General features: G+C 36.3%; 2 protein-coding genes across 3 annotated transcripts; one reads left to right on the top strand and one right to left on the bottom strand.

The window, feature by feature from the left end:
- Positions 1-2,734: 2,734 nt before the first annotated feature.
- LOC110448789 (synaptonemal complex central element protein 2-like) lies at positions 2,735-9,636 on the bottom strand. 2 transcript variants are annotated; one of them, XM_021495228.1, is made up of 4 exons: positions 9,548-9,636; positions 8,579-8,691; positions 8,145-8,358; positions 2,735-3,009 (listed from the first exon to the last, which is right to left on the bottom strand). In XM_021495228.1, the coding sequence occupies exons 1-4, from the start codon at positions 9,557-9,559 to the stop codon at positions 2,818-2,820; spliced, it is 531 nt and encodes a 176-aa protein (XP_021350903.1). In that variant the 5' UTR covers positions 9,560-9,636; the 3' UTR covers positions 2,735-2,817. The 2 variants fall into 2 exon arrangements, with proteins under 2 accessions (XP_021350903.1, XP_021350904.1); XM_021495229.1 differs by lacking the exon at positions 9,548-9,636 and adding an exon at positions 9,313-9,399.
- A 41-nt stretch (positions 9,637-9,677) lies between these two features.
- On the top strand, positions 9,678-26,628 carry LOC110448783 (protein wntless homolog). The gene is made up of 13 exons (XM_021495215.1): positions 9,678-9,893; positions 13,699-13,995; positions 15,292-15,416; positions 15,847-16,002; positions 17,245-17,381; positions 18,700-18,740; positions 19,648-19,775; positions 20,399-20,496; positions 20,759-20,822; positions 21,079-21,222; positions 24,782-24,935; positions 25,402-25,482; positions 25,918-26,628. The coding sequence occupies exons 1-13, from the start codon at positions 9,788-9,790 to the stop codon at positions 26,031-26,033; spliced, it is 1,647 nt and encodes a 548-aa protein (XP_021350890.1). The 5' UTR covers positions 9,678-9,787; the 3' UTR covers positions 26,034-26,628.
- Positions 26,629-26,832: the final 204 nt, after the last annotated feature.

Here is a 26,832-nt window from a genome sequence, read left to right as displayed (position 1 = left end):
AACGTTATGAAAAGATCTTTTATTCGACCGCAATCGTTTCCTGATCCACAATCACATTTGTGTCAATAATGATGGTTCGAAATGTTTCCCTTTTAAATATTAAAATCTAGAAATTTCTTTGACATTTTAGATCACGGATTATTAAAAAAATATCCAGTCATACGAGTCTTGCTTATTTGATTGATTGATTGAAATCTGTGTAGTGAAATTGGAAAAGTTGAATATGACTTAGCTGATCACTTATCATTGCGGCTATCTTGGAATTCAGATGGCTCTAAGAATGACGCGTTTAAAGATTCAAGAGATGATCATTTGTCCTACTTTCGGTTTAGACCCCATTTAGTAAAATCTTTCTTGGTAGAGATGATTGATATTTATCTTAGATAGCAGCATTCTTATCAGCTCTTACTGAACGTTGACCTCTGGTGAGCTCCCAAACTTGATATTTCAACTCTGAATAATACAGAAAAAAATACTGTCCCCCACTTCCAAATATGGAATCATTGAAGATGAACTTTTTGACACGCCAGACTAGAAATGACAGGTAAGCCAAGTACTTATAATAGCCTCTCTAGAACTTATAGCTGAGTGTTTCCCTTATCATTAGCCCTAAAGGAATATAAAAGTACGTCATCTTATCATGCTTAATATGAATTAAACTTTGTGACACTTGTGTAACCGCATTAGACTGATGAACCCAGTACCCACATTAGCCCTTGGCATTGCCACTTTCATTACCCTACGGATCTGATCATTCACGCAATATCGACTGTGAAAAGAAGGACAAATTAGAGAAGAAGACACATGTAATTGTTTAAGTCCAATACCAATATCAGCCGATTTTGAACTATGACCCCTGGAAATAGCGCCTTTTATAAGTCAAAAGAAGCAAAGTTTAAAGCATCGCTCGGTCATGCTAAAGCATCGTTCAGTCATGCTAAATATGAAATATCAACTACGTGTACATTTGTATGTGACACATGTTGCTCCATATAAGATCATAAAAGTGAAATACACATATATATAAGTATATGTTGAACATTTGACAGTCGGCACTAGCCCAAACTTGACATTTGCCCTCAAAACATAGAAAAGCACGCTGATGCGTCTTACGTGTACTATACCAACTTTCAAAACATGTCCGAAGGTAAATCATATTCGATAAAACGTGTAGGAGACAACTGAGTTTTAAGAATGAACCACCCGGCTTGTTTTCCGACAAAAAACCCCAAAGAAAGTAATGTCGCACCTTCAGACCAACATCTTTCAGCAAAACTTAATTCTTCTAATTACTACCATTTACGATATTTAGAAAGTAATAAAATCAGCTTGTTAAATTACTTTAATATGTCCCGTTAGAGTATTCGCAATATTTTTTATATTATGCACGAAACTATAATATGTGTATGGCTTAAAACCAAAAGTGTACATTACGATAGCACATTGGTCAATGGTGTTTCAATCATCTTTAGTGTACATTACGATAGCACATTTGTCAATGGTGTTTCAATCATCTTTAGTTGAGAGAACGCTACTACGTTTCACTTCACCTAACCTATTATCATTAAATTTATTTTAAATTGCCCATCTTTGGTAAATACTATCCAAAGTGTAACATAACAATCTCTCTGGCTGGATGTTTGGCTAATACTTTTAAACGATGTGTACATATTAAAATATCATCCGCATTTTGAATTATTGTGATTTTAATTACATACATCAAAGGAACCTTAAACAGCAAAATAGTTGAGGTGTGAACATAAAATCCTTGTACAACTGTTTGTCGGTTTTAATGCTGGGGTTCATTACAATGTCCTAACATTTCATCATAGTTCCAATCACATTACTTGAAACATGAACAATAGAACAACATCCATAATATAATGGAAGCGATAAAACAGATCTGGTGACATGAGAGTACATTAATATATGACCTAGACAAGGTTTAAGACGACACATCGACAGTCAGTTCGACCAGAATCGTCGTGTATTTGCTACTAGGGTCGTAATACGGAGAGTGAAATCATGGTGTCCAGTCTCGGAAACAACTAGTTAATAGAAGTGCAATATCTCGATTAATGTACAATATCTGGGAAATGTATCCTTTGGTCGATAAGCCTCTTTCGTCTCGGAGTTCACAATCAAAACTACCAATAATATCGTTTCAGTTTTAGTATGTCTATAAATAACATTTTTGCAGGTTAAAACCAAAAGCGTTAAGTCTGCCTGTATGTGTTTTCAGAATAAAAATGATTAAATCGTGTTACTTATTAATAACCTACACTACAACCACGACATGGTATATGTCTGGTTCTTTGACGATATTGCAGATAGGATTTATATTTCATTTTCTGCGTTATACTATATTATCAAATAATCACAATTTATTATTCATGGTCATGTGTCCAATTTGTTTGAATAAATGTATAAGGTACAGATGTATAGTAAACTTATTCTAGTGGTCGATATGCATGTAGTTGGAACTGCATATTAAAAGAAAGTCGTGTGTGAAACAGTTTCGTACACACATTGTCTAAATAAAAAGAACTAATGATAAAAAATAACACGAGAATGTTTATTTAACTGTATCAAACGTGTGACATTAAATACTGTCAAACAGTAGAACCCGTGTCCAAAATAGAATTAGTTTGATTCGTTGTGCCTTCGTTTCGCACAGAATTTTCTGGTTTGTATCAGAAGATGCATGTGATATACAGATAATTAACCATTAATGTAATATTATCAGTATGTTTATAACGACTGTGATATTCGGAATAAGTGTAGCTTGACATCAAAGTTTCACAAATGTAATAAACATTATTCTTGAACAGTGTTTATATCGGTGTACAACAGCCTTAGGGCCTCCCTGAATTCTCCCAGCTCTGCTTCTGTTTTCGCAATCCTTTCTATACCAGCGAAGAGTTCCTGGAGTTTTTCTTGAACCTCTTTTCCTTGCTTTTCGTAAACATGAAACATTCTCTCTTCGACCATAGCACATGTCCTCCGAACCTAGAACACATGTACATATCTCCATAATACAGAGTCTCTGTATCCAGATCCCATGCATATGTACACAAAATTTTCATAATCTTCGGACCTCAAACACAGATGCATTGTAAATGTCTACATCATACAGAATATCTACATCGCACATAACCAACGGACCTAGAATACAAATATAATTCTAAATAGCACCTACTCTCCGGAACAAGAATGAATATTAGCAGTTCTACATTTATACACCACGGTCTTTGGATCTACATGTACGTATGTTTCTACAACACAAAATAATCTCTGAACTTCTGATATAGGGGTTTCCTGTATTTTTCAACGTGTGATTCTTTTAACAAAATATAATGTCCCATTTTTTGTCAGCCTTAAACACTGGTAAAACTCTTACATGTGGACACGCTTAGCATTTTGAACGTTCAACAAGTCAACACGGAATCTCTAACAGATCGATCTCTAGTTCTCTTACACTCACCCAATAGTCGGACCCAGAGCAGGTTAATAAAACTATGACACTGTGGACCTAGAACTCGTTAATCTCTTCTTTCAACATAAACACCGGCCCTATCATACAAGCAAACTTTACAAAACGTGGAATAGCCGGAATTAGAACAAGAAAAAAATCAAAATGATCTGTATACCTATCACACAGGTAATATCTATACTTTCATACAGGATATCCGGACTAGGAAGAAGTAAATTTATACGTTTCAATCAATTTTTGGACCAATCATACATGTACATGTAAATCTCTACATCACACAGACTATCCGGTCTGTATGCGCATCAATCTCAGTAACTAAAATATGTATTCATAGAACAAAATATTGATTAGATATAGAGGCAGCATTGGCCGATTGGTTAAGGCGTCTGACATCATCCTGCCACTAGTGGTTATGTAAATGTTGTAACCAGACGGAACCCATACTGGCTCGGATTGAAACCTCCCTTCAGAAGATACAAACAGAGACTAGAATGATCAGAATAGAAACAAAATCAGCGAAGTAGAAGAATCTCAAGATACTAAAATTAAAGAACGCCTAACTGACATGAGATAATCTGTTATGGAAGAACTCAAAAAGGACCTGGTTGATAACAGAACCAAAGAGCTGCATAATCGTAAGCAAAGAGAGACAAATATAGTTCTTTTTAACTTCCCAGAATCGAAGAAAGAAATAGGATTAGAATGAAAATTAGAGGACGACAATCACCTTAGAAGGCTGGCATCACAATTTGGTGTTGAAGATCTAGAAATTGCGACTCAATTCCGAATTGGCAAACAATCCACAGGAAAAGATCGTCCACTAAAGTTCGTTCTAGGTAGCAAAAGCCAACGTAAAACATTACTAGAAAAAGCACCATCAATAAAAACAAAGGTCAATCCCAGATTCAAATCTGTTATCCTCACCATGGATCTTACAGATCACCAGCGAGAGGAAAGGAGGAAAAAAAGAGGCCTGACAATCCCCTCCATAAGTAACAAGGTAGAAGTAAAAAAAAAACGGACCTAAAAGTAAGAGATCCGTAGATGAGGAAATGGAAACAACCAACCAAGTACCTCCTGGTCCCATACCACTATCTCAAGAACTGTCCCATTTGATGAGTGAGTCGATATACGAACATGGGGAGGATACTACTCTGGTTTACAGCCATCGCACTGTTGTTGACAGTCCTCCTACATCTCCTGACATTAACAGAGGCTAGGATACTTGTTTTAACGAGGATTTTAAAACTGTAAATAGCGGAAATTTTAGCCATCTTGAAACACAGAATTACCTCCATATTTTGTATTCAAATGTTGATGCATTGACACAGAACAAGATATCTGAACTTGAGGAATTCGTCACTAACAACAACCCTGACATCATAGCCTTGACAGAGATCCATTATGAAAATCAAGGTATGACAAATAATTCAGACTTCTACAATATACCAGGATACGACACCCACCTGGACATGTCCTAACAACAAGAGAGGTGTGATCATATTCACCAAATCTAAACTCCGAGCAATAACAGTCCAACCAAAGGTTTCAGAACAAGTTTGGTACAGTATTGATCTCGAGAAAAGCGACAAGCTCCTAATTGGAACCACCTATAGAAGTCCAAACAGTGACATTGATAACTCGATTGCTTTACACGATGTGATTGCCAGTATGAGCCGTCAACGTCATAGTCACATAGTCATCATGGGGGACTTCAACTATAAGGACATCAATTGGACAACAAATACAACATCAGTATCGGATCAACACCTGACTAAAAAAAATTGAATGCATAAGAAATGAATTCCTCTACCAACATGTTACCAAACCTACCAGATTTAGAGAAGGTAATCAACCCACCACCTTAGATCTTGTTTTTACCAATGAGGAGGGAATGCTAGATGAAATAAACTATGAACCCGGACTTGGACTAAGCGATCATCTCTCTCTGAACACCGAGCTTTGTACTTTATACTGAAAATGTTACCAGCAAAGTAGAGAGATTGAATTACCATAAAGGCAACTACACAAAGATCAGAGAGAAAATAAAATATGTCAACTGGACAGATCTGCTGTCTGTCAAAAATATAGATGAGTCATGGAAGGTCTTTGCAGAGACTATATCAATGATCGTAAAAGAACACATACCAGTGAGCAATATCAAAAACGACAAGTTTACTCATAGAACACCACTTGACAGGGAGGCAGTCCATGCTATAAGGCACAAGAAAACCAGATGGAAACAGTATCTTCATTGTAATGACGAAAAGAACTGGAATGGGTACAAAAAAGCTAGAAACCAATTAGAACATCAAAATACAATTATGAAAGGAGCATGGCCATGGACATCAAATCAAATAGTAAGACATTCTGGAAATACATTAGGTCAAAGACCAAGACTAAAAGTACAATTGGAAATATTAAAGACGCAATGGTGACTTGACATCTAACAATAAAGACAAAGCTGAGATCATGAACGACTACTTCACAAGTGTTTTCACTGTCGAAACAAATGTCCCACTACCAGTATTCAATACAAGAAACTATCGGGAACCAATCAACGACATTGACATTACGGAAGACAAAATACTATCGATCGGCAATAAGGCTACTAAATCCAAATAAGTCAGGAGGTCCCGACCTATTCCATCCGAAACTACTATAAGAGTCGGCTAACGAGCTTGTCACACCAATTCATCATCTTCTTAAAAAATCTTTAAATGAGGGAAAACTACCCCAGGATTGGAAAAATGCCATTGTGACCCCCATACATAAATCCGGATCAAAAACTAGTCCAGAAAACTACAGACCAATCAGTTTAACATCAGTTCTTGCAAAAATTAATGTAAAGAATTTCAAGGATGCCATTGTGGATCATATGGACACCAACAATCTTTTCTCCGAGTGTCAACATGGATTCACCAAGGAAAAATCTTGTGTTACCCAGCTGCTAGAGGTTCTTGAAGATTAGTCAGAACAAATAACAATGGACATCAGATAAATGCTATATGCATTGACTTTAGCAAGGCATTTGACATTGTCCCTCAAAAGCGCCTGCTGTTTAAATTGGAACAATATGGGATCCAGGGGAAGCTACTCCAATGGATAAAGATAAATCTAAGCGGGATGAAGCAAAAGGTGGTGATCAATGGTAAGATATCCAATACCAGGAATGTAACTAGTGGGGTCCCACAAGGGAGTGTCCTAGGACCTCTTTTATTCCTGATATTTGTAAACGATATGCCAGAAGTCTTACAATCCATAATTAAATTATTTGCTGATGATACAAAGCTATACTCCAGAATTTCGAACGCCGATGATAGGAACATATGGTCTCCAATGTTCAAACATATGGTCTCCAATGTTCAAAAAACATAAATTTGCCATTGAGATGTCCAACGCAGAGCAACAAGACGCCTACCATTCCTAAAAGGAAAATCCTACAGTAAGAGACTTTGTACGCTGTGCCTCTCCAGTTTAGAATATAGAAGATTGAGAGGAGACGTCGTACAATTTTTTTAAATCAAATATTACCTTGACATTTTGGACAAGGACAAAATTATTAAAATGGCAACATTGGTTACAACAAGAGGAAATTCCAAAAAGCTTTTCAAGAGAAGGATGAGGCTCAAGGTCACCAAGAACCTGTACAGTAGTAGGGTCGTGGAGGTGTGGAACTCTCTCCCAAATAAAGTTGTAGAAGCCCCCTCCCTAAATAGTTTTAAATCTCGGTTAAACAATCACTGGCGTCATCATCACCAAAACTGTGTACCAACATGTTATTCACAACCGAACAGGGTTAGAGAACAGTATATAGATGCGTCCCAAGAAGCTGGACCAGCTTACATCGACGTCGACACTATATGAAAACTACATGAAAACATGTACACTAGCCCTCCACCACTGGGTCGCGAGTTCGAGGCCTACATGAGGCAGTCACCAGGTGATCGGTGAGGTTTTTTCTCCGGGTACGACCGGCTTTCCTCCACCGTCAAAACATGACACGTTTTTAAATTACCATAACTGTTAATAGGACGTAAAAAACAAACAAACCAAAACACGTTTAGATATAGTCCACACAATCACTCCACAAACCCACTGAATCCTCAAACCTAGAACACAAGTTTATTATTTTCCTTGCATTCAGAATACAATCTAAAACAATGCTCTATAAACAGCTTACCAAGTTAAATTGAATGGAGAAAGTTGAGCTTAATTTTATTTTATTATACACAATGGGCACCTCTTACCAATTTCATAATGGTAGTTGTTATTTCCTGCTTAACGCTCAGCATTTAGGGGAATGGCAACAACTGGTTCACACGTTGTCAGTATAATGTGACCGGGCGAAATGCTGTGCTTGGTGCCTTCGGCATGGCATTTCAGTGAAATAGCACTATACAGTCGGCATCAGATCCGCGCTATCACATGGAGGCAAGCACACCAACATACTAGATGTATCCTGCACACACACACACACACACACACACACGTAAACACGCATATATTACACACATGGGGACACGTCCTAAAATGACCTTCTCTGACTGTTAATAGGACGTAAAACAAATTAAAACCAAACCAACATATGGGTACAACAAGGTCTCGCATTTCCTTTCATCGACAGGTGTTAGACCAATAAGTGCATTACCTGTAATTCCAGAGCCTTTTTAAAGTCTTCTATGAGTTGTGTGTCTTGTTTCCTTTTTTGGTTGAGGTCGTCTATGAGTGCATTCGCTGCCGATGTGATATCCTCTCGTGTCATTTCATTTGATGCTCCAATAGGTGTGTGGCTGTATACAGATGAGCTTCCTTGTTCACTAATTTCATTCACCGACACCATCGTTGCTCCTTCGATGTCGTTGCTGAAATATTACATTGCATGTGTTCTTTTAATATATGGCTGCGATATTAAATTAGACAACTAGATTAATCTACAGTAACATGCATACCTAGTCCCAATCAAACGAACATCAATTGGAAATGTTTTCAAGAAAAAAACCACAAACACCATTCTGAACAAAACACCAATAGGGAAGAAATCTATACAAATTAACGGAAACTCGAGTCGCTGTTAAAGATTACCTTTGCTTCAGGAGTTCTTGGTTTATACATTCCGGAGTTTCAGCATTTTCGGAAATACTTTGTGTGTGAATTGAATTTCCATCCGGTGAAAACATTTTATCGGTAAGGAAGTTCTAAATCAGAAACAAACAAAAATTACAACAAAAAGCGATACGAGTGTCATTCACTTTCGGTCTTGGTGATGTTAATATGAAGAATTTAATGGACAGGAAACGTTTCAGTACCTTCAAATGATTTTTTAATCAAATTTAAAGACATAATTTGTTAAAGAAACTATGCTCTATGCTTCATTAGTATGTTATAAGCTATGTAGCGTATGTCTAAATCATAAACATGTGTTTTTGATTATGAATTACAATATCAAATAAAATCTTATAACGTTTACGGTATCTTACCGTACTACAGCTGTTAAATAACGAGTTGAAGTAAAACCCCAAAACCGAATTGAATAATAAAACGAATCCTGTTTGTTTGAAATATAACACTAAGTCTTGTGGTTAACATTTGAGATCATCATTCGAATAACCGTAACAAACAGGCCAAAAACTTTCTTAGTGCAATAGCTGGGTACTGTGCTCTTAGCAGACGATGCAAATAAGTAAAAATATCATGACATCTCATATCCGGCCGGTTAATTTCCAAATGGCTGTAAATTCCAATGAAATGCTTTCACATATATTATTATCAAATGCTTTAAATTCTGTATCCACCGCGTGGTGTATAAAACCATTTACCCTTTGTTAACAGTAAATTGAAGAATGTGTCGCTGCATAAATCGGAAATTACCGCCTGACTGACATACCTTGAACCCGTCCAAAGGGAATCTATTTTTATACACGTCTGTTTTATCGCAGTTTCTGACAATCATTTATTTCTAACTTACATAAAGACAGAAATACTACAATAAACATTTTGTTTCTAATGCAAAAGAATATCGTTAATGCCAGTTTTGTTACTATATATATCAACCTTGCCAGTCATTCATATCCTTATATACCCTGTCTTGTTTTATGGAATGGTCTCGATAAACATTGCCAGAGGGCGCACAATATCCACTCGATACATTTCTAGACGTATGCTTCAATCACCAGCTAAAACCTAGAGAACGTTAGTCAAGATCGGTTAATTGCCCTCCTGACACAGAAGAGTTGTGATTCAGACTTCAGAGGGTCGACGAGTTATTAATTGACAAAGAATATATTCAAAGACATGGCGGGTGTCGTTTTGGAGACATTGAGTTGGAGAAAACTCATAACATTGGGAGTTTTTCTTTTGGTCCTTCAGATCGTCTTCTTTCTGATCGGTGCTGTAATCGGTAAGTAACGTTTACGTTACAGCCAGACAGTTATGTCGCATCAGCTACATCAATAACATAGGTCTGCCGATCCCAGACTCCTGTTCGCACTCTTTGACTTATATCTGCTGTATGTTTCTACCGGCATAACATTACACACAACATTTACCCATTCACTTACAGGCTTGTATGTGAATGTTATTTTATACAACACCGCGTTTAGTCCTGGTTTCATAGGAATACTTTGGATACACAGACATGCACAGGGACCTGGACATTCAGATGTACAGGAATAAAACTCAAGACATCAAGAAATGTGTCACAATACATACTGGATCTATTTTGTAAGGTCCATATATCGCACATTCTCACTTATTATGCGCCATTAACTGAAAACCATGTCGCATGATCCTTTCTCAACCTGATAATATAGCCTTTACGTCAAATCTTTAGTTCACTGTTTCAACATTGATATATTTTCCCAAAACAAACAAAAAACTTAATGAAAACGTGAAAAAAAATAATCATGAATTGTACATGAACATGCCAATATACTTGAATAACCGTTGTTGTGTCACTTTTTCTGATACAAAAAAGCTTTGCATTTTTTTCAGTTTAGTTCAAATTCGTTTTCTTTCATAGTTTAAGTTTACTTATGTCTAAACAAGACTTAATTAATTCAATATCAATAATTGAAGGTAATATATGATTTTGTTGGCGATTACCGGCAGCACGATTTACCCCAAAAACACACAAAAACATTAAATATATATAGATATTTATATTTCTTCTACCTGACATTATGTAACATAATGATGTTTGGGACCGATGATGTTTCCCGTTAATTGGATAGTTATAGTGACACGAGTAATATTAACTATACAAATTTGAGTTACTTCCCCTGCAAACAAGTTTACCTTTGCCTTTTCACAGAAGATCAATATTTTTCATATAAAATGTTGTCTTTTTCCCTCTTTCCACATTTATATGTGACATAGGTAGCCTATGTTTATTTTGTATTTGATAAGTGCATTTGCTCTAAAGAGGATATTGTTTGATGTGTTAAATTTGTACTTGTTTTTTTTAAGTTTCTGATTTCAATCTATTTTGCGTTTGCAAAAAATTAGGTTACTACATTATAATATTAACTGAATACTATTTAAGTGTCGTCTGTGGTTTTATCTGGATGTTTTTTTGGTGTTTTGGGGTCTGTTTAGGTCTTTTTGGTTAAATCGTGCCACTCGCGATTATCTACTGTCGCAAAATGTCTTGCCAGATACGTTACTTAACAAAACACCCATAATACAAGCCTTTATTAACGGTGAATACAAGTTTAAAATATCTTGGTATATTGACTAAAGGTAAGTCTTATATTGCATATAAATCCATCAACATTAATTCGGTAAGCATATATCAAGTATCCTGCATGAAACTCAGTAATCGTGGTTTTGTCCGTTAAAATTTCAACAGATATGTGACCTGTATTTGTCTAATAAAACTGTACTCATTGTTGTGGGAAAATTTGTATAGTTTACACGATAAAACTGAAGTATTCCATTGTTGTACAATGCGTAAATCTAAAAAGAATACTGAGTGAATGGTTCTATAATCGTAGCTTCTAAAACATAGATACTGTAGATTCTAGTTTTGTTTCGTGAGATTTTGATGGGAACAATGTAATTAGACCTTTTACAAACTGTACTTGCATCAGCTGGCTGAGTTTTCAAGGGGAATATCTTCAAATCTTAGGAAATCCTAAGGCATGAGTGGTTAATAATTGTCAATTTGTGTACGCTATTGTAGATGTTCAATTAGATTTATCTTCTATAATTTGATTTTAACGGATTAATTAGTGAAAAGCTATGAAAGGAAAGGGTGGGATACATCATGATCACTTGGAAAACATGTTACCTATATGTTCACTTTGGTCACGTTTCTGTTTTGGTGCATTATTTTCCCAGATAAAATTTGAGATAAATGTATATATTTGATCACGAGTGACCATTACATCAATTTAAAGTTTGTTTTAGTGATAATGTTAAGTAACACTTGACCAGTATAATGTGTAATGTATCTGTTGGAATGGTAATGTAATGTATCTGTTGGAATGGTATTGTAACATATCTGTTTAAGTTTTGAATGGGAGTAACGATTGAAAAAAACAACTTTTTGCAGTATAAGCCGACTTAAGCTTGCATTGATGTATAATTATGTCTGGATCTTTTGTGAAGTTGTTTTCAATATAAAAGTTTGTTATAAAGTTACTTGTTGAAATTATGTGAACAGATATGTTACAAGAACAAATTCTATCCTTGTTTTAATGCAACATATTATAATGGGGTTTTTCTTCTGAAATATAGATAAAATTAAAAGTAGTTAGTCAAAACAAGTAAAAATAACATACCATTTTGATTGGAGATGATGTAAAATTTGGCAAAGTAACATATATACCTTACAATATAATACTCAACTTTAAGAGGTAGTATCTTTGTTGTGTTGCTGAAGAACAAATGTTTTGTACTGTAGATATGCATTAGTCGATGAAAAAATACTTTTCCAAAACTAAACCCATGAAAAATGTTCAAAAGTTTGAAGTTCAAAGAATGAAATAAATATTGTTTTTGAATGATTTCCATTTGAAACCAAATGCCTATTTTCATATACACGTTCAGCAAAAACTTTAAATGGTGTTAGCATTTGTTGCAGAAATGTCTGTTTTTATGACACAGTCTATCTTGGATTCGCGAATGTGGTAAATTTGAAGAAGAAAATCATTTTGTTTCGAAGATGTACGTATATCGTACTGGATCCCGTATCCGTTTTGATTTACTGACAATGACCTGTTGGGAAATGGACACTTCTGTTTTCAAAACTGGTGAATAGTAAACAGAACCCTTTCGGTTTATTATCCTACATATGTTACTCTTTTGAGAAAAGATAACAAAATGTTCGCAATGCAAAGTTCATTTTCCACTTTTACTGTATATCTATTGGCGCATGATATGTGAGAATGAACGATATGCATGCAAATGTGAAAATTTGATCATGTTAGGGGTGTAGTGTTCAAAGAGACATATATTCATGTATAACTACATGGCTTTATGTGCCTCTAGTGTCCATAGGGGCCTGTTCAGATGCAATTAAGGTACAATACTGATGTATGCAGAGCCAGAGTACTAAATCAGAAGTGTGCACACATCAAAAGGAATTATGCTCAATTCATGATAGTTAATACTATTTCTAATGTACATGTGTTTTGTATGCTTATTAATATTTGAATGTTGATAGTGGTTGGAGGAAGGTGAGTAACTTGATCACAGGAGATACATGTATAGTAGGAGCAGAAAAATGCATGGCTAGACCGGAATTAAAACCTTCCGATCTATAGACTCACACTCTACCAATTGAGCTATCTGGTCAATAGAATATAGCGAACAACCCTGTCAAGTTCCACTACATTCATCCCTCCTTTTTCTTATTCTGTGCCCTGGAAGACAACACTATTTACAACCCAGGTTTGCGTATCCCCTTATGTATTACCAAGCATCCATCCAGACCCTCCGAACTCTAGACAGACCCTCTGCCAATTGAGCTATCAGGTCGCCTGTGAATGACCCAGTAAAGTTCCACTACAAGGTGCATATTGCTTTGGCCAGATTTGTTGTTTTTGACAGCTGTATCTTCCTGTGCCTTATTTAGTTATAATTACTTGTGATTTAAATTTTGACCAATTTCACTCAAATTTGGTATGTATAGAAATCTAGTTATTTGCATGCATTTTAGTGCTGAATGTGTAATAAATCTGTGTTTGTTTGTATCATTACAGCACCTGCACCAACTCATGTGATATCTATGACTGGCACTAGATGTTATGATAGAAATGCTTATAGAGATAAAAACAAATGGTTTCCTCCCCGTGGGAAAGACGCTTGTGAAAGTCTCTACAGCTTGGATCCAAGTGACAAAAGGATTCAAGATGAGGGGATTACAGCAGAACAAGTCGTCTTCTCGTTTTGGATCCCATGGCCAAGAGATGGACATCAACTGAAAATGCATCGCTATTTCCAGTTCCTTCTTGCTGTCCTGCAGCTAGACATTGAATACGACCCTCAGGTCCCTCTAGGTACATATATATATATATATACATGCTGGCAAAATTTGATATTTACATATCAGCTATATGTGTTTGAGATAAACCAAACCAACCAACTCATAATGTTTTAGTTAAGCAGGGAGAATGCTAGATGGGGCCACTGACCCCTAAAACTGAAATTGACCCCTCCATGTTCCAATTTTCTTTTAATTTTACAAAGAAATTATTAGAATGGCACCACTTAATTTTGATACATGTTTTGACTAAAAATTGCTGAAATGCTCAATTGCTCTTAAATTCGTGGATTTTCTCTGAAATTGAAGGTACAGTGTATAATATATATATACAAAGAACTGTTAGAAAGGAATATTTTTTCATTGCATACTGTTCAGGTCTTTCTATAATAGAGTGAGAATAATCAGAAACCAATCATGTCATAATATCATATTTTTTTCTGGAAATACCCAAATGGTTTCTGATTGATGTTTGTCTAGCCAGATGGAAATGATGACCCTGGGAAAAATTGACCTTATTTCCACAAGTATGACTGTTCCACCATTTGGTAAATATGGTGTTTAATGGTGTATCATGAGCCAACAGAAACTAAATAGAATAATAGAATAATAAAACCGAATTTTCTTAATCCATAGCATTAGCACTGTCTTCATCATCCATCAGAAGCGTGCTACTTGTCCAGAACAGAATATACCAGTACCATAGGTGTCAACCTCTGAAACCTCCAGTGAGGGAGATCTCCCTCATTCCCCATTTCCAATGAGGGAGAAAGTGTGTAAAATGCAACTGAAACTGATTTGCTCAATTTATCTTTCCCTTTTTATGTATCAAAGGGCCCTGAGAAGGAATTGGGAAAATATCATCAGCATTTGGCAAAATTTGGGAAATATTATCAGTGTTTCCACATGTACAGGTTTGAGAAAATATCATAAGTTTGGAAAAAAAAACCTGCAATGTGATAAGCAAAAAGTTTTCCTCTAGCTGATTCTTACAGTGAAACATATTTAGCAATAAATAAACACTTCAATTTTCAGTGTTTTGGTTTATTCAAATTTTCCTTGTTTATGTATTTTGAATGTTCCTTCACGGATGGTAATACTAAGAGTGTTGCACATAGAATGACTGGAAACTTGTGTAAACATTGTTTTTAATCTGATTGGGAAAATAAAGGCTAAATTTGGGAAATGCTTGGTAATATTTCAATTGGGAATGGGTCCCTGTACGTACCGGACCCTACAAACACCTGGCAAAAACCCTGATCTAAAATGAAGCATACACCTCACTTGATATATCATGGATTTCTGTTGACAGTGGATAAAGCCAAGTTACAGTTGGACATTCGCCTTGGAGCTGGCAACACGATGGACAATGGAAACTGGACACTGTTGGCATCTTCAATTGAGGACAGAAATATTGAATGTGACCTCACTAAAACGGTGAATTTCTTCATACGTCATTGACAAACATTTCTAGACCCGTTGTATCAATCTATATTTCATGTTCTGTTATTTTCTGTCTTTCTACTAATGTAATACTAGCGATTTTATCAGCAAAGACTTGTTTCATAATTCTCATATATATGAAATGGAAATTTATTTTTTCAAAGATGCTGAAATATTTTTTACATAAACTTATTATACAGATAACAGTCTTTCTTGCTTCATTTATGAAACAAAAAATAGATTTCTAAGTTGAAATTTGTATGCTGTTTCCTGTTGAGGATGACATAAGTTTAAATTGAAGCTCTGATTCAAATGCCCCAGAGATTGAAATAACTAAAGAATTGATAAAAGGAGTATTGGTAAGCAGGTTTAATACATTACACAATACTGGTGTAGAAATCGTGTTGGTGACTCATTGTTTCAGCTGGATAAGGGTGACATCTACGACTGTGACCTACTTCAGCTGTTCGAGCTTGGCAGTGTTTTCTACCACTACTATCTTGTCAACATCCGCCTGCCAACATTCCCACTAAAGGGCGTTAACATGGATATTGGCAAAATCGGAGACATGCACATGCACGTAAGTCTTAAGATAGTCATGTTTGTTTATAAGTATTAAAGATATTCTAAAATGATACAGTCAAACTTTCAAAAATTGAGCGTCGACGAAGATTCTCAATGTGTCAAACTTTCAGCTAAGTCTGGAGAGTTTTCTTTATATAACACTATTAAAATCCTATTCATGAATCAAACTTTTATGAGTCGAGCTTTTAGCAGTCAAATTTCTTGCTGTTTCGAAGTAACCAAGGTCTGCTCATTATGAAAACTTTGAAAATTACAACTTATAAATAGAAATGAAGAAAACTTATTTGTACATTCAGTGAAATGTGACCATAGACATATGTAACAGAAAATGTCATGTACAACTGAATGTTTGTGGTACACCCTGTTGTGAACAGACAAAGGAACTTGTGAGTTTCTTTAAAGATATGGTTGTTAGCTCTATAATTGTTTTTCATCTCTCCAAATCACTACAACAAGACATTATGTTTGATGTTCAATATTTGTGAATCAAAGTCCCCATGATTCAAATTTTTCAAGATGGTCCCATAATGTTCGATACATCAGAGTTTGACTGTATGTGATATAAGTATTTCAAAATAGGTTCATTTTCTGGAAAAAAAATGTGTTGCACACCCTGATGTCTTCATTTGACTCGAGACAAATTCAAAGTCAAGGAGAAAAGGTCCTAACGTATAAGATACTTCATTGCACGTCAGATACAGGGTAAGACTAACTATTTCTACTTAGTAGTCCACAGGACTAGTTGAATAGATTATTTGCCAGTTCTATACATCAATGAATTAACATCTATACTAGTCCAAGATTTCCTTCAGGGAACATTTCGGGCATGAAACATAAAAGTCTGAATCGACTGTAGGAAATAGAATACTGATATAAAGGTATAGTGAAGTTTTAGAGAGAAAAATTGACAATATCTGTATTTTAGCAGTTTCCCGAAAGGAATATTCTTATTATTTTAATCTTTCTATCAATGATATTGTGATAACACTTTTTGCTAGTCCAAAGGACCAGTTAAGTTAGATGAACCACTGGCCCTGACTAGTATCTACTATACTCTCTGACTGACTACAGGACTACAGACCAGCGTTTGTGTTGAACCCCGAGATATAGCTTACATTACATTATAACCTACAACATCTGACATAGTTTAAATGATATTATATATATATATAGATAGATTATCTCCCTTACATTGTTAATTGTGAAGAATTTTCTAGTGGTAAACATTTTTCTGCAGGGTATTCACCAGAATGGAGGTTTTAGTTTTGTGTGGTTCAGTTTGAAGACAGCCATGTTTCCCATGGTTCTTGGTGTTCTGATCTGGTTCTGGAGAAGAATCACACAGATGTGTCGACCTGCAAATCTTCTTGAGAGGTATGTCTTAATTATGTTAACTACAACAACACCAGATATTATAGAGAGGTATGTCTCTCTCCTGTTAATGTATTACACAGCCAAATATTATAGAGAGATATTTCTCCCAACATTTTGATATACATGTAGAGCACTTTCGCTCTCTGCACCCTGGAATATGTCATAGCATATGAAAATTGAAGGAGGCAAGAAGACTGTGTGATCCTTTGATGTACATCAAAAGAATCTCGGCTGGTAAAGGTAAAATTGAAGGGCTTTAAAGGTGTTGGTCTCTGTGATCTTCAAAGGACAGTGTATCAGTCTAGTGATTGGTCAGGTTTATTTTACCTGAGACCAATCAAATAGCTATAGCTAGCCGCATGCTTTCAGTTTTGCTATGACATATATTGCAGAGATGCAGAGAGCGTAAGTGAGCGTGACACATGAAGTATTGAGGATGCAAACAGTTTAGAGAGCTATGTATATCTGATGATGAAAGGAAACATTCAATAGTAACATACTAAGGTGACCATGAAGGCCCACTGGCTTTTTCTTTGAGCAAAAACTTTTTTTTCATTATCCCTCAGTGTGTACTTTAAAGTGTAACTTTCATTTTAAATTCAAGAATTTTTCCACCAAATAGAATAAAGACAAATTCCAGAAGCAAGTTAAGCTTTAATTTGTTTGGACTGAAAGCAAAACAATATTATAAATTTTAATGTTGAAAAACACAATTTTCATAGCAACACAACCTCTACTTTATACTGATGTCAAGCAGATACATATACTGGGAATTACAAGTGTTTAAACAAAGAAATCCTTTGTTTCTACAATGTATTGCCTGCTTTAGAGCAAATAGGTGTATCTTCCTTCAAAAGTGAGCACTAACCCTGGGGGTAGATCTGTGTAGAGTGGCACTAACCCTGGGGGTAGATCTGTGTAGAGTGGCACTAACCCTGGGGGTAGATCTGTGTAGAGTGGCACTAACCCTGGGGGTAGATCTGTGTAGAGTGGCACTAACCCTGGGGGTAGATCTGTGTAGAGTGGCACTAACCCTGGGGGTAGATCTGTGTAGAGTGGCACTAACCCTGGGGGTAGATCTGTGTAGAGTGGCACTAACCCTGGGGGTAGATCTGTGTAGAGTGGCACTAACCCTGGGGGTAGATCTGTGTAGAGTGGCACTAACCCTGGGGGTAGATCTGTGTAGAGTGGCACTAACCCTGGGGGTAGATCTGTGTAGAGTGGCACTAACCCTGGGGGTAGATCTGTGTAGAGTGGCACTAACCCTGGGGGTAGATCTGTGTAGAGTGGTTACAATGTGATCTTTTTTCAATTTCAGAACCTTGTTTGCCCTTGGTATTGTGATGACCATCCTTAATTGTGAGTATATTCAGCATGTCTGCGCAATAGTAATTTCATTTAAAACAGATTTTCGTTTTAAATTTAAAAAAATGACTCAGATACACTTTTAATCTTAATTACAAAGCATTTAAATCTTAATAACAAAGCATTTAATTCTCAAACAAGCCAATGCTTAAAAAAAATTGCAATAACATTTGACTCATGGATACATTTTTAATTTTCGATTAAAAAAGATTAAAAAATAATCAGAGCCAACGTCAGTCCAAAAGTAGGTTGGTTGTTCAGTGGGGTGCTGCACTTGAGTATTGGATACCCCAGATATGCAGGGTGATTGATGAAATATGACAATAAAGTTAGAAGGGTGTATCAATCACAACATGCTCAAGCCTTACCAGTTGGTACTTACTTATTGGCCAACTAGTTTCGCCTCAATGTTCGAGGCTTCATCAGGACCATTTAATTTTAATTACAAAGCATTTAATTCTAAAACAAGCTCATGCTTAGAAAAATCCTTCATCTCAACTAAATGTTCATCTTGTTTATCCTCTCTGTCCAGGAAAGTGGTTCTACTGCAGTGTTAAGTATATGTCATTAGGACTCCTACCATGGCTCTTTTTCAGTGAAATGTTGGGAAGTAGATGCAATGTCATGTGTTTATCTGTGTGAGAATTCTTCGACCCGACACATAAACACCATATTAACAGAAGCTAAAATATTAAATTAGTAAGATACCTACGGGAACTCAGTACGGTGTCAGAATGAGATTAGCAATAGACGTACAGGTAGGCTATGATAAACGGTGTCCAGTTATAAAAGTTGTAGACATTTGAACTTGTAATGATAATATAAAGGACAGTTGGCCTATAATACTGCTCTTATAAATACAGAATCCCGCTAGTAAGATACCGTTCTGTTTCCTACCCAGGTCCCATTGAGTGGTTTACACTGGCGTTTGATATCCCCTTCATGCTCCTACTCAATGACATACGACAGGGAGTATTCTACGCAATGCTCCTCTCCTTCTGGATCATTTTCACGGGAGAACACATCATGGTACGGACTAGCTCACAGCTGAGTATTTCTTAAAGAATCTTTTTTTAATCCAACGTAAAGCATGACACATTTTCATGAAATTTACCATAAACAAGTAACTTCTAGTATCAAGTACCTTCTCAAGTTTGATTCTGACCTGCACTCAAATTCTAATGAGACTGCTGCAGTGTGATTTGTTGATGGGATCTGAATTTCTTTTTAAACAACTATCAGATTTTCAGAAAACTTGCCTTGTATCATGTCTACCAAAGTCCCTAGCTCGTGTTTGATGCACAACCTATAGTACACTTACTGCCCAAATTTCTTGCTCAAACACAATGCTAGACCAAATATTGAATATCTTATAAGGCTACTGTGATCTGATCAATAATAATAATAATCCAATGGCACATAAACCATATTGTATTCCTTCATCTTTGGATACTTGGAACTCTTTGTTAAAATTTTGTAGAAAAATGCCAATGACAATAAAAGTACACAATTGTTATTAGTAATGTCCCACTTTGTAAAAAAAAAATGAAATAGAAATCTTGTTTGAAGTATAGAATAAAACTTAGCATACATGACAAGTTTTCAAAATGATTGTCTGTGACATGTTTATCTGTAAGACATTCTTCCAACAGGACCAGACAGAGAGGAACCGTCTGTCTCTCTACTGGAAACACTTGACAGCTGTGGTGTTTGGCTGCATCTGCATGTTCGTCTTCGAAATGTGTGAAAGGTACCGTAATTTTACTCAGGATTTGTACTAGAAACTAAAGAAAATGTAATTATAATAACTGAAATTACTGTTATTACTGTTTAACATGGTCTGTATGTCAAAATATCTTGAGAAATTTAATACATATGTATGTGGTTTTTTTTTGCCCCACCCGTACTAACTATTATTAATCAAATTGGTTTTTAACAGTATGAGATTTATTTAGAAATTAGGGTATGTGTGATTTCGATAACAGATAACCATGTTTAACCTGTTTTTCCAGAGGAATCCAGTTAAAGAACCCCTTCTTCAGTGTTTGGACCACACCTACTGGCACCAATCTGGCTGTATCCTTGCATTTCTGTCAGAGATTTTCAAAGAATTATCTCCCTTATATAACCAAAAACCATTTCAAGAGCATGGTTTACCTCCATATGTATACTTTCTTCACGGCATCCAGAGGTAAACTGATTCTTTGTATATATCACTGGAAATTATCATAATTTAGATTATAATGCCAATTAAACTAGTATAAATTTATGTAAAATTGTTTGAGAAATGAACCAATCCTTGTTTATAGTGTTTCATTAACAAAACCTTCAGCTCGCATTTATCATTCTGGCTGGAGTTGCAGCGAGTTGCTATTTCCTTTTCCTGTGTTATATGGTCGTCTGTGTGTTTAAAACCATCAGCGCTAAACGGATGACTCTGCCCAGCATGAGCAGCCTGAGGAGGCGTTTCTACATGGTAAGAACAGTTAATATAGTCGGATAAGACTCAGGTAACACACAGAATATTGCTATGATTAAATATGAAGTTTCACATGGTAAGGACAGTTAATATAGTCGGATAAGACTCTGGTAACACACAGAATATTGCTATGATTAAATATGAAGTTTCACATGGTAAGGACAGTTAATATAGTCGGATAAGACTTGGGTAACACACGGTATATTGCTATGATTAAATATGTAGTTTCACATGGTAAGAACAGTTAATATAGTCGGATAAGACTTGGGTAACACACAGAATGTTGCTATGATTAAATATGTAGTTTCACATGGTAAGGACAGTTAATATAGTCGGATAAGACTCGGGTAACACACAGAATATTGCTATGATTGAATATGTACAGTGTAGTTTCACATGGTAAGAACAGTTAATATAGTTGGATAAGACTCGGGTAACACACGAAATATTGCTATGATTAAATATGTAGTTTCACATGGTAAGGATATTCACCGCAATTGGATGCAATAGTTTATCTAATATTTTTCTGAATCAGAATGATGGTGTCATTCATTTTTTTACTATTATAATCAATATTTCTTGATTTAATCTGTGGGAATCCTACGAACTTGGATATTTTTGTAACATTCCGAGCCCCACATAGGCAGATAATGTAAGGATTTGACACCAGCCCAATGACATGAAGACATGAAGACTTATAGCCTCTTTGAAACATCGCTTCATTCTGCTATGCTGTCATTGACAGGAGGCAGACGGATGGTGTCTATTTGAATTGTCAGACACAAGCTTTACCTGCCTTTTGTTCAGTACTTACCTTGCAAACACTGACTACTTGAGGCACCTTGCAAACACTGACACTGCCAGATCAACAACACATTCAAGCTGCCAGTCCCCCAGTGCCAAAGGCACTTTGACTATTACATTATAACAAGTGAAATATCAGAAATCCATTTGATAAAAACTTATATATTCGTTGCAATAACTTTTTTGAACATCCTTGGTACATGTGCTACTTAATTAACATGACTATAATCAATACATTTTTGTAAGCAAAGCATGCCAGTTAACAGTAGAAAATGATAGAATGACATTGTACATGGAGTAGTCTACTCAAAATGGTGCACAGCCTTGTTGTCAGGCGTGACAGCATTATAATATGGTGCACAGCCTTGTTGTCAGGCGTGACAGCATTATAATACTGTGCACAGCCTTGTTGTCAGGTGTGACAGCATTATAATATGATGCACAACCTTGTTGTCAGGTGTGACATCATTATAATATGATGCACAGCCTTGTTGTCAGGTATGACAGCATTATAATATGATGCACAGCCTTGTTATCATGTGTGACAGCATTATAATATGATGCACATCCTGGTTGTCAGGTGTGACAGCATTATAATATGATGCAGAGCCTTGTTGTCAGGTGCGACAGCATTATAATATGATGCAGAGCCTTGTTGTCAGGTGTGACAGCATTATAATATGATGCACAGCCTTGTTATCATGTGTGACAGCATTATAATATGATGCACAGCCTTGTTGTCAGGTGTGACAGCATTATAATATGGTGCACAGCCTTGTTGTCAGGTGTGATGGCATTATAATATGATGCACAGCCTTGTTGTCAGGTGTGACAGCATTAGAGGAGGAGGGGCAGCCTTGTTGTCAGGCGTGACAGCATTATAATATGATGCACAGCCTTGTCAGGTGGGACAGCATTATAATATGATGCACAACCTTGTTGTCAGGTGTGACAGCATTATAATATGGTGCGCAGCCTTGTTGTCAGGTGTGATGGCATTATAATATGATGCACAGCCTTGTTGTCAGGTGGGACAGCATTATAATATGATGCACAGCCTTGTTGTCAGGCGTGACAGCATTATAATATGATGCACAGCCTTGTTATCATGTGTGAGAGCATTATAATATGATGCACAGCCTTGTTGTCAGGTGGGACAGCATTATAATATGATGCACAGCCTTGTTGTCCGGTGTGACAGAATAATAATATGATGCACAGCCTTGTTGTCAGGTGTGATAATATGATGCACAACCTTGTTGTCAGGTGTGACAGCATTATAATATGGGGCACAGCCTTGTTGTCAGGTGTGATGGCATTATAATATGATGCACAGCCTTGTTGTCAGGCGTGACAGCATTATAATATGATGCACAGCCTTGTCAGGAGTGACAGCATTATAATATGATGCACAGCCTTGTTGTCCGGTGTGACAGAATAATAATATGATGCACAGCCTTGTTGTCAGGTGTGCCAGCATTATAATATGGTGCACAGCCTTGTTGTCATGTGTGACAGCATTATAATATGATGCACAGCCTTGTGATCATGTGTGACAGCATTATAATATGATGCACAGCCTTGTCAGGTGTGACAGCAGTATAATATGATGCACAGCCTTGTTGTCAGGTGTGATAATATGATGCACAACCTTGTTGTCAGGTGTGACAGCATTATAATATGACGCACAGCCTTGTTGTCAGGTGTGACAGCATTATAATACTGTGCACAGCCTTGTTGTCAGGTGGGACAGCATTATAATATGATGCACAACCTTGTTGTCAGGTGTGACAGCATTATAATATGATGTACAGCCTTGTTGTCAGGTGTGACAGCATTATAAGATGATGCACAGCCTTGTTGTCAGGTGTGACGACATTATAATATGATGCAAAGCCTTGTTGTCAGGTGTGACAGCATTATAATATGATGCACAGTCTTGTCAGGTGTGACAGCATTATAATATGATGCAGAGCCTTGTTGTCAGGTGTGACAGCATTATAATATTGTGCACAGCCTTGTTGTCAGGTGTGACAGCATTATAAGATGATGCACAGCCTTGTTGTCAGGTGTGACGACATTATAATATGATGCAAAGCCTTGTTGTCAGGTGTGACAGCATTATAATATGATGCAGAGCCTTGTTGTCAGGTGTGACAGCATTATAATACTGTGCACAGCCTTGTTGTCAGGTGTGACAGCATTATAAGATGATGCACAGCCTTGTTGTCAGGTGTGACGACATTATAATATGATGCAAAGCCTTGTTGTCAGGTGTGACAGCATTATAATATTATGCACAGCCTTGTTGTCAGGTGTGACAGCATTAGAGGAGGAGGGGCAGCCTTGTTGTCAGGCGTGACAGCATTATAATATGGTAACAAACATTACACTACTTAAAGGTGTGATGGCATTATAATATGATGCACAGCCTTGTTGTCAGGCGTGACAGCATTATAATATGGTAACAAACATTACACTACTTAAATCCACACTTTGTTGATGCAGTAACATTTTTATCATTACACTTCAAAAAAAGGTAATAAAATAGAATTTGTATTAGTTTTTCTTGTTGAATACCAGATATGTGTTGCCCTTGACAGAATATAACAATATTTTTACCTTGTGCTTTGCCGCCCTAAATCATATCAGTATTTTGCCATACTCATGATATATATCTGGTATTCAACACAAAAGTGACAATATTGCATTGGTAAACCATTAAATATCCTCTATACATCTTCCTTTTCAGGGCTTGATCTACAGATTTAAGTTCCTGATGTTAGTCACGCTGTTTTGTTCTGCCATGACAGTCATTTTCTTCATCATCAGTCAGTTGAGCGAGGGACAATGGAAGTGGGGGGATGAGGATCTCAACATCCAGTACACCAGCGGTTTCTTCACTGGTCAGTATCAACCTACACAACTGTATCGTGTGTGCAAATGCAGTATGTTGATAAAGTTGATCTACCACATTCTGTTGTAATTATAAATAAGTATCCAGATTCGGTCATTCGATCAATTTAGGAAGCATGGTAGTCTAGTAACGTGGTAGATGCCAGGCTCATGACCGAAGGGTCGTGGGTTTGCATCCCCTTATGGCACTTTTTATCCTTGAACAAGATACTTTACGCTGCTTATTCCAGCCTACTCAGCTGTAAATAATAAGTGGTAGGGCAGTGCTGGAATTGTTGAATGCTAGCTGTGAGCGCCTAAATGGCAGCATGGCTGTATGCTCCCCAGGGAGTTGAGAAAGATATTGGCTGGTTGTAAAGGCCCAATAACCATCGATAATATTAAATTTGGATCAAATCAATTGAAAGCCTCATTATTAATCTTTTGATATTTAACCGACCACAATGTGTGTTGTAGGTGTGTATGGCATGTGGAACATCTACATCTTTGGGTTGCTGTCCATGTATGCTCCCTCTCACAAAACAGTTGTGGAAGTTGGTAAGTGTTACCTCTGAAAATTACATAAACTACACATAAACAAAATTATTTGTCATTTTTCATGCAGAAGTCTCGACTAATGTGGCACTGTTTCTGTCCATTTGTTTGCGCATTAACGTATTCCAATTGGATATTTTATATATTTAATTGATGTTCCTTGTTTTACTCGATCAAGCCTTCTGGAATTTGTTCCATTCTATATCATTGATCAGCAGATTTACCATATTGCACACATTTGCGTGTTTAATCACACAATGGGACCATCGATTGTTTAATCGCCCAGTTGTGTGGTGGCACAGTAGTTTTGGTATGTTAGGCGATCACTAAACAGTAACATACTAGAATATGATTATATTTCTTATGACACTTACTCAGCATTTACAATTTTCAGAGTGTAAAACTAAGTACTGTAATTACATACCTGTGTCGTTACAGATGCTGATGAGAACAGTCAGGAGGAATCTGTACAGCTAACACAGCTACCGTCGTCAAGTCTCCCATCAGAGACGTCCGCTCTGCAGGCTTTTGTCAGCAAGACTGCCCAGGATTAACTCAATTCTGTGGGATCCGTGGTAACTGCTGTACCCCCAAAATCTTACGCAAATGTTCACCCTTGAACTTTCATAATGAGCTATTCCAACTTTTGAATTGGAAGAGTTCAAATGTGTTTTCAGGGGTGTTTAAGTTAAAGTTGTCTCAGAAAGCTAATGTGACTAGCATTTCTTCTTCAAGTGTAATTGATGATTTGAAATCATACAAACTTTTTGAAGATTCTATATTTGGCTGACACGTTGTATTGTTATTGTCTCTGGATCAAGTCCATCAATGTTTATTATTATTATTATGTGAAATGCAATAATATTCATATTGATCATTTGATTGTATTCATATTTCTTTTGTTTGACAATTCATTAACTTTTGAAAATTATGATCATTTTATGTTCATTTTAAATTGATGCATATTTCTTCTCCTGCTTGGAATTTTCAAAACAGAAAATATTAAAAATCAATCAATACCAGTGCTTTAAGGAATTAGGAACCACCACTGTACCCAAATCAGGACAGTGCCCAAAACGGGACACTTGTGGGAAAACGGCCCAAGAAACTGTCATTCATTGCAAAGAAGTTTTTTTTTATGTATACAGTTTTCATTTGATAATACTTTTCGTGACAATTAAACTGTATTAAGCTTTATTGGCTGCTGATTATCGTTACATGGACAATTTAAAGGTATGAATAATGACCAAAACTAGACTTTCCTGATTTAAGTGCCGTGGGACGCTATTCATTAGGATATCATTTTCAAAAGTATATTTTATCAAAACCAATGCTAGTTTGGAGAAGAAATAT

This window comes from Mizuhopecten yessoensis, unplaced genomic scaffold, assembly GCF_002113885.1.
Source record: "Mizuhopecten yessoensis strain PY_sf001 unplaced genomic scaffold, ASM211388v2 scaffold4301_1, whole genome shotgun sequence".
NCBI lineage: Eukaryota > Metazoa > Mollusca > Bivalvia > Pectinida > Pectinidae > Mizuhopecten > Mizuhopecten yessoensis.
This window is presented reverse-complemented; position numbering and strand designations above follow the sequence as displayed.